The sequence below is a fragment of the Lates calcarifer genome, linkage group LG13 (assembly GCF_001640805.2).
Source record: "Lates calcarifer isolate ASB-BC8 linkage group LG13, TLL_Latcal_v3, whole genome shotgun sequence".
NCBI classification, from domain to species: Eukaryota; Metazoa; Chordata; class Actinopteri; family Centropomidae; genus Lates; species Lates calcarifer.
The window spans coordinates 4,936,525-4,944,847 of NC_066845.1; the positions used below are offsets into that span (position 1 = coordinate 4,936,525).

The 8,323-nt window shown below is 40.2% G+C and overlaps 1 protein-coding gene across 1 annotated transcript; it reads left to right on the forward strand.

Moving 5' to 3' along the window:
* The first annotated feature begins 979 nt into the window (after positions 1-979).
* On the forward strand, positions 980-7,344 carry LOC108882011 (creatine kinase U-type, mitochondrial). Its single transcript, XM_018674229.2, has 10 exons — positions 980-1,069; positions 3,121-3,286; positions 3,569-3,767; positions 3,860-3,955; positions 4,043-4,264; positions 4,409-4,494; positions 5,282-5,405; positions 5,690-5,824; positions 5,956-6,081; positions 7,085-7,344. Exons 2-10 carry the CDS (start codon positions 3,144-3,146, stop codon positions 7,199-7,201), a joined length of 1,248 nt encoding a protein of 415 aa, XP_018529745.1. The 5' UTR covers positions 980-1,069; positions 3,121-3,143; the 3' UTR covers positions 7,202-7,344.
* The last annotated feature ends 979 nt before the right edge of the window (positions 7,345-8,323 follow it).

The following is an 8,323-nucleotide window of genomic DNA, read 5'->3' on the forward strand; positions in this document are numbered from 1 at the left end:
GCAAAAAAAAAAAGCTTTTTTAACCAATATATTAGCCTCATTAAAAATCAGTGATATGATACTAGGTGGCTTTTCATAACTTCCACCATAACAGTTTTCCTCTGGGTATTTTAAATTCATAAGTCATTTACCTTTTATGTGATAGTTTATGTGATCTGTGTCTTATCTCTTTATATACAGTCTATGGTCACTTAAATTCTCAACAACCACATTTATATTTATATTTATTTGTAAAGTCTTATAAATAATAACTTTACCTTCCAAGTTGTAGTTATATGTCACATACAGTATCACTTTCTCATTAAAAAATTGCGCAAAACGCAGTTAAAACTCCAGTCATTTTAGCTACTTTTGGAATGCCATGGTGGCCAGTTAGTTATTAAATTAAAGGTACTGGAGGAACAGGACCATCCAGAGGGTTTGAGGTTTTGGATGTGAACCTTAAAAATCTTTTCTGAGAAGAAGAGCTCAAACGTCCCTAAATATCTTAGGTGTTTCACAAGATAGCTCACGGTGTTAGGGGACTGCTTGGAAGTTATCAGGCTGTGAGTTTGATTCTTAGGAGGCTTAGTGACTTTTGAAGTCCACCACCTAAAGTGACGACTGAAAAATGCTCAGAGAGAAGCTCCCAGCACGCAGTGAACTTGGTGGAGAGATAGAAGCAGGGGGGTTAAGTGGTGGAAAACTGTCAATGGCTCCTATTTTACTGCAACACGAAAGCCCTCCTATTGCAGATTCAGACTCCCCCTAAACATAGCAAAAATGGTTTGGGTAGAAGTGTCTGTGTAATAAAGAAAAGCCTGGATGAGTGTGCACATGCATGTGCATGAGTGCCTGTGTGAAGAGGCAGGCAGACATGCTGACTGACAGTAGAAAGAGGATTTTCTGTCTGTTGCCCAGTGAGAGGCTAATCCTGAGCCAGTGTCCCCATCTCTCTCTCTCTCTCTCTCTCTCTGATCCCATCTCTGTTCTTCAGTCTGCTCTCACTCTGCAGATCGAGCCTCTCTGGACTGAGCTGCAGGACACACACTCCAGCCCTCTGCTGCCTCCACTCTTCAGCTATCCTCAGGTGAGTGATGGACTCCTCCTAAGTTTTCTTCCCTCTCTCTTGCCAGTCTTTACTGTATATGTATTTCCTTCCTGCTTCTGTATATAGTACAGAGGCTTTTATAAAAATAGACGTATTTGACCCATATATGTTTGTGATCAAAGTAGGGGCATCAGCCTTCCTCTTAAAAAGAAACATTTACATGCAGTCATATTATTGTGGGAGTATGCATGAAGAGCCAATTAAGATTTAATACATTTTGATTGATCTATAATAGCAATTAAGCTTTTCTTTCGCAGCATGTATGTGCACAACACAATCTTTTTACCAGCTGCCTTTTTAACAGAGCCTTTTGTTTTGTGCTTGCTCCTTGGCAAACATTTACACTGTCAAGCCGCCTGCATTAGGTTCTCTTCATATGCCTGATATTAACAGGAACCAACTACCTGTCAACAACTGTTCTTCATTCTCCTCTTTATCAAAGCTCCAGCAGTGTCTCCTACACCTAAAACTGACAGTTCATCTTATATTTAATATCAGTAATGAAAAATCTTTTTGAAGAAGTAACAAATAAGATGTGACTTTGTTGTATGTTTTTCCTCATTTCAGGAATTACTTTCACTCCTCATTTAATCTTCTAGTCTCTGATGGGAATCCCTATAATCCCACCTTTTCCACTCACTCCCTTTTAATTGTCCTTATACTCTTTAACCCTCCCACTGACCTTAATCTGACCTATAATCCATTTTACACTGCCCCACACTACACTTTTTACTGTGAAAAACTGCAGTTTCTTGCTACATATACACCTTGTCTATATTTTTCCCATAGCTCCCTTTAAACTCAGTTTCCCCTCACTTCCTTTCACTCTCTCTCATCTTTTCCAGTGCTATTTATTCAACTTCTCCTCACCACCCTCTGACTCTCTGTCTCAGTTTTCTTCCTTTCTGTCTTGTGTAAACTCAGCTGACAGGCCAGGGCTGCTGCCAACTCTGGGCTGGCACTTCAGATTAGTCAACAAGCACCTCATAGTAGTGCTCTAATATTCATTTACATTGCAGTCCTTCTTTGCTTAATGTCATTGTCACTTCTGAAATTTCATTGACATTATCAGACTGATTGATGTTGGAAGGGGCAATTGACATATATAATAATATATTTCATTAGTATCTCTCTCAGTATCCAATCACAAATCATCTGATCACCTGAGCTGGTGACTCTCCCACAGCGACCAATCAGAAGGCTTCTGTCTGCTTCTAGAATAATCTCATCACACAAGCTGCAGGCATATCTGTTACTTAAGCATTTGCTAGCTTAATGCAATTAGTAGCCTGAGTATGTACCTGTAAAGATGTGTGTTAATATATCTTAATGTATGACAATGGCCACAGATCAACACATACAAAAGGTTAAATGCATTTAGTGCAGCAATATTGGTAATTTAAATACAAAAGCCACAACCACTGCTACCTCTAAATATGTATTTATCACTGCAATTCATAAAATGTTCATTGCAAAGGCTTGGATTACTATAAATCTCTGTTTTCATATTCACACACAGTTATGTTATGAAGTTGTAAAAAAAAAATATTCTGCTTGGATACATATAGGCTACAGATTGTCTTTCTGCTATCCTCTGTGCCTGTGGGCTGTCTGGTTTAACAATCTGATTCATAATTATCAGCTTCCTCCGAGAGCCATCTGTGATATTCAGGCAGGATGCTGCTGTAAAGTTCAGGCTTGGTCAAACCAATAGCTCAGCATGCTACAGTGTACTGTGAATAAACATTAACAAATATCCTGACATTTACAGCTCCCTGTGATACCACAACCAACTATTATGGATACTTACATTTTGGTATCCAGTGGTTACAGTACTTTTCCATGAGATATGACCAGATTTAAAGGTGTGATTTGCCAGACAGCAGTGATCTGATTTGTTGTCACTGACTAAAATTGACACAAATCATGCTGTACAATGGTAGACTGAAATTTGTAATGGTACCTTGATGAATAGCTAAACATATATGAGCTTGATATAAAGCAACTTTTGCCCTTTGACTTTTCATCAGGTAATAACCAAGATCACATAAACATGGCGACCTCTTTCACCCGCATGATGTCTGGTCGCAACACAGCAGTGGTGTTGGCCAGCATCGGAGCTGGCACACTGGCATCTGGATACCTCCTCAGTGACAGTGCTGCTGCTGCTGAGAGGAAGAGGGCCTATCCACCCAGGTACATGTGTGTGAGTGTACATGTATTTCACCTGCATAGCTACTGCACAGCAAAGTTACAACATTACTGCTTCCACCAACAAAGATATTAGTGCAGCACATCAATTAGTTACAATTGTAAATTAAAAAAACAAGACATTTCAGCATGTGTTATTTCTGCAGAGTGAGGTTTCCAAACCTGCAGTTCATATATGATGATGTGTTTGATCATGTTTGAATTAACTGAGACACTATGAAACTTGTTTGTCCATACACTAAGTTAGCTGTTGATAACTTTCTACAGTGCTGATTTCCCTGACCTGAGGAAGCACAACAACTGTATGGCATCAGCCCTGACCCCAACTATTTATGCACATCTGAGGGACAAGACAACCCCAAACAACTGGACCCTGGACCAGTGCATCCAGACTGGGGTAGACAACCCTGGACACCCCTTCATCAAGACCGTGGGCATGGTAGCTGGAGATGAGGAGAGCTATGAGGTCGGAGTTAATGTTTACAGTGAGCTGTTGTTTAGTTAATCTGGAAATGGGGAAAACTGAGTTGACTGTTTGATATTTTTTTTTAAAATCAGGTATTTGCTGAGCTCTTTGACCCTGTTATCAAGGACCGACACAATGGCTATGACCCTCGCACAATGAAGCACCCCACTGACCTGGATGCCTCCAAGGTACGCCTTAGCTCTCATGGTCTTTTCCATCCATAAATTTCTGTATCCACACCTGCATATGGTGACCTAATACCTTCTTCTTCTCAGATCACCTCAGGAATGTTTGATGAGCGCTATGTGTTGTCATCTCGCGTCCGCACTGGTCGTAGCATCCGTGGACTGAGTCTTCCTCCCGCATGCACACGCTCTGAGCGCCGTGAGGTGGAGCGTGTCGTCGTGACAGCTCTGTCCGGCCTGAAGGGAGACCTGGCTGGTCGCTACTACAGCCTGGGAGAAATGTCTGAGAGAGAGCAGCAACAACTTATTGATGTTAGTGCAAACCCCCCCCCCCCCCCCCCCCCCACACACACACACACACACACACTCAGAGACAAGGTTTGGTTACTTTTTTTTTTGATGACCTTTGCTATCTAATGTCCCCCTGGTTCCTCTGTCCCTTTACTGGTCAATCAGGAACACTTCCTGTTTGATAAACCTGTGTCACCTCTGCTCACGGCAGCTGGGATGGCCAGAGATTGGCCTGATGCTCGTGGGATCTGGTAAGACTAGGAGAAACTTAGTCTAAAAGACGTATTAGCTTAGAGACCCTCCAAAAGCTGTTACTGCATAGTTTGTTTGTTCTGTCTTTCATAGCCATCAATAGTGGTTGGTTAGTGTTGGGGAACAACTGCATTTTAAGTTCAAAGAGACATCAGTATAAACACAAATAAGACAGGTCGGAATTTGTGACCATCTCCATTCAATTGCTTCCTTTCGGGAAGGTAGCAAAGTATTACTTAATGATATTCACCAATGTGTTAGATATGAGTAGTTATTAAAGAAGCATATGGGAATACTATCTCATACCTGACACTATTAATTTCCACTATCATACAGTTGGACCAACATGACTGGAGTGGATTATATGGTAGAATTAGATTATGCAGTTTTTCAATAACATTAGGTAAGAACAAATAATGTAGAAAATTCTGTGCCCTCATTGTAGCAAGGCCTAAAATCACCAAATCACCCAATTTATGTGTAAATGTTTATTCATATATATGTGGAAATGCTGTGTTCCTTGTACATTTAGTGCTTGTTAGCTCACTGGTAGTATCCCAAAACTTGCACTTGCAGTTTCTCCAGATCCAAACTAAAAATGATCATCTTCACGCTTTTCAAACAGCTGTTCTGCACTGATCAAATTTTATTCTCCTCTGCCAATTCAAAATGACTTTTCTCATGCCTCTGCTGAATGTGATTGAAAAATACCTTTTCTTCGCTTAAAACAATGATTTGATTGTATCAGCAATCAGAGTTTAATTCAGCCGGTCCTTATTGTGTCAGGCATAACAACGAGAAAAACTTCTTGATCTGGATCAATGAGGAGGACCACACTAGGATCATATCCATGGAGAAAGGAGGAAACATGAAGAGAGTGTTTGAAAGGTTCTGCAGAGGTCTCAAACAGGTACACATGTCTCTATGTCTTCCTGCACCACCATGGTCCAGTGTTGATTTTTAAAATAACCTCAATCTTTACTTTTACTTTTATTGGGAATTCATGCTGTTTATCTTAGAGTATTGTAAAGATTTAACTTATTCATCACAAAACAAAGCTATAAAAACAAAATATAGGAGAATTAACACAAAATCAAGAAACAGGGTGTTTTATTTCTAAGGTCTATTACAACTAACTTTTATATGTGTGTTTCAAAAATAAAAATATAAATGGTCTTTTCTTGTAATTTATAGGTGGAGCAGTTAATTCAGGAAAGAGGTTGGGAATTCATGTGGAATGAGCGTTTGGGCTATATCCTCACCTGCCCCTCTAACCTCGGCACCGGGCTCAGGGCTGGTGTGCATATTCGCCTGCCCTTCCTCAGCAGGGTATTGCAGGAAACACACCAGCAACTGTGACTGCACACACACACACACACACACACAGATTCACATTCCCTCCTATATTGTGGTTCTCATGTCTGAAAATGACTGAATGTGTGTGATGTTTTATGATCCAGGATCCTCGCTTCAAAAAGATCCTGGAAAACCTGAGGCTACAGAAGAGAGGCACAGGAGGTGTTGACACAGCTGCCACCGGAGACACCTTTGACATCTCTAATCTTGACCGTCTGGGCAAGTCAGAGGTAAACACTTGAAGAGGAAGGCAGCAGCAAAAGTAAAAGTAGAAATGAGCAGCAGGTAAAGGGAGACAGAGTCAGACGGAGAGAGCAGACATCCCAACAGGTGTGGGCTGTGAATAACCGAACCCCCTGCTGTTCTTTAATCTGTAATCCAGGCGGGGATGTGCCAGTTGAGGTTAAAAGACTTCTGCTTCCTGAACTGAGCCTTTCATGCAGTACTTCCACCTAGGCTATGTACCAACAGGCACTATCAATCAAATGTTATTAAAGGTCATAGATGGTTAAGGTCAGGGCTATAGCTGGGGTTTCTTCCAGTTTCACTAGAGGAGGCAGAAGCCTGAAAGGCTAAACTCAGGGAGCAGCAACTGCTGTTCGTTGGTTGAACTTTCCACTGCCTCCTGGCCTGAGCTCTTCTTTGTATCTCTAGGGTAATTACAGCCATTTAGATGCTAGCTAGTGTTGATGACATGGGCATCATGTACTCTAGTAGACAACAATCAGCAGAAACACTGAGGATTTAAACTTAAAGACAGCTTACAATAGCTTATAAATAAACAAAGGTCACTGGTTAACAACTGCTGTGTGTTTGATAGAGAACAAGCAGAAGTATGTGTAATCTTATTTTACCAATATTAAATTTAATAACTTTCCTCCTCTTTCTTCACTGTCTGCACAGTATGAATGGCTCGATAATGGACAGCTTTTAACGCCCATTAAAAGCTGTATATAACTACATGTGCAACTTATTTAAGAAAAATTGCTGAGATAAAATGATACTCAGTTTATTTCAACCAAACCAGCTGATTTCACCTCTTTGTGTCCGTTGAACCTGAGAGAAAATCCTGCATACTCCTGAGCTGCAGTGACACATTGTGTTAGGTCATTATCAGGGCTGCAGTAGATCATTTGCATGACTGCTGATTAAAATGTAGTCTGAACCTGTGTTAGAATTTATGACATATTGATCATGTGATTTTTTTTAACACTAGTTACCATGTATTCACAGGTCGAGCTGGTACAATTAGTGGTTGATGGTGTAAACTACCTGACTGAATGTGAGAAGAGGTTGGAGAGGGGCCAGGACATCAAGATCCCCTCTCCAGTCCCACAGTTCAGGAAGTGAATATCACCTCTGCAGGGAATCTTGGAATAGAGCAGGCGCTCCAACCGCTGGTCTTTAAACTGTTGGTCTTACAAGATATTCATGGCATGTATAGCACTGTACTGACTTATATGCACTATAAATTCATTACGTGTACATGAATTCTAAACAAAATAAATCCTCTTGATGAACTGAGTTGTATTATTGACTGGTACTTTACCATTTTGGTGGTGTTACAGCCTCTGTGGTAGAAAGCAGAAAGCAAAAACATGAAAGCATGAACATTTAAAACATGAAAAGATATAAGCTTGTCAGCAGTGGTGGAAAGTAACTAAGGACATTAACTCAAGAACAGTAGTTAAGTTCAATATCTAGGTACTTCTTTCCCGCCATCTTAGCCATCTTAGGCCCCCCCCCCCCCCAAAATCTTGATCTTTTTGAGTGGCACTGACCCGTAGGTTAACTTTACTTCAAAACTGTTTATGAAGTAGTTAAACTAATTTAATATCAGCCATTTTTTGTGAAGAACTAGGATGTTGACTTTGTATACATTAGCTATATTTTGCTGATAATACTTCCATTCTTCTTTGAATGCAGTACTTTTCCTTGTAATGGAATTTCATCCTTGCATCTGTTCTTTTATTAAGTATAAGATCTGAATACTTCCTCCATCACTGCTTGGCAATCAAATCCAACCAAGTCATATTCATTAATCTCATATGTCTAATATCTAATATGACAAACAAAAGACGAGAGAGTATTAACTATCACAAAAATCACATATAGGTTGAAAAGAAAAGAAAGCAAAACTCAAGTGCACACACAAACACACTTGACCTCATACTACTCTGCTAGTTCCTCCTCTTCCTCAGACAGCGATGTTATTATCAGGCCATGGACGACTGCCAGCCTTAATAAGATGGAGCTATATTGGACAATAATGTCATGACCTTTGAAACTCTATAATTAAGTGCTGAACCCCACACGTCTGGCACTATGACTCACAAAGAAGGCTATAGCCACTGTTACTGCAGGAATCAGGTTTATATTCTTCTATGAAAAGAAAAAAACCCACCATGATTTTTTTCTTTTTAAAAATTAATTTTAAAAAGTGCCTAAATGATGGAATACTTCTCAGCAGTA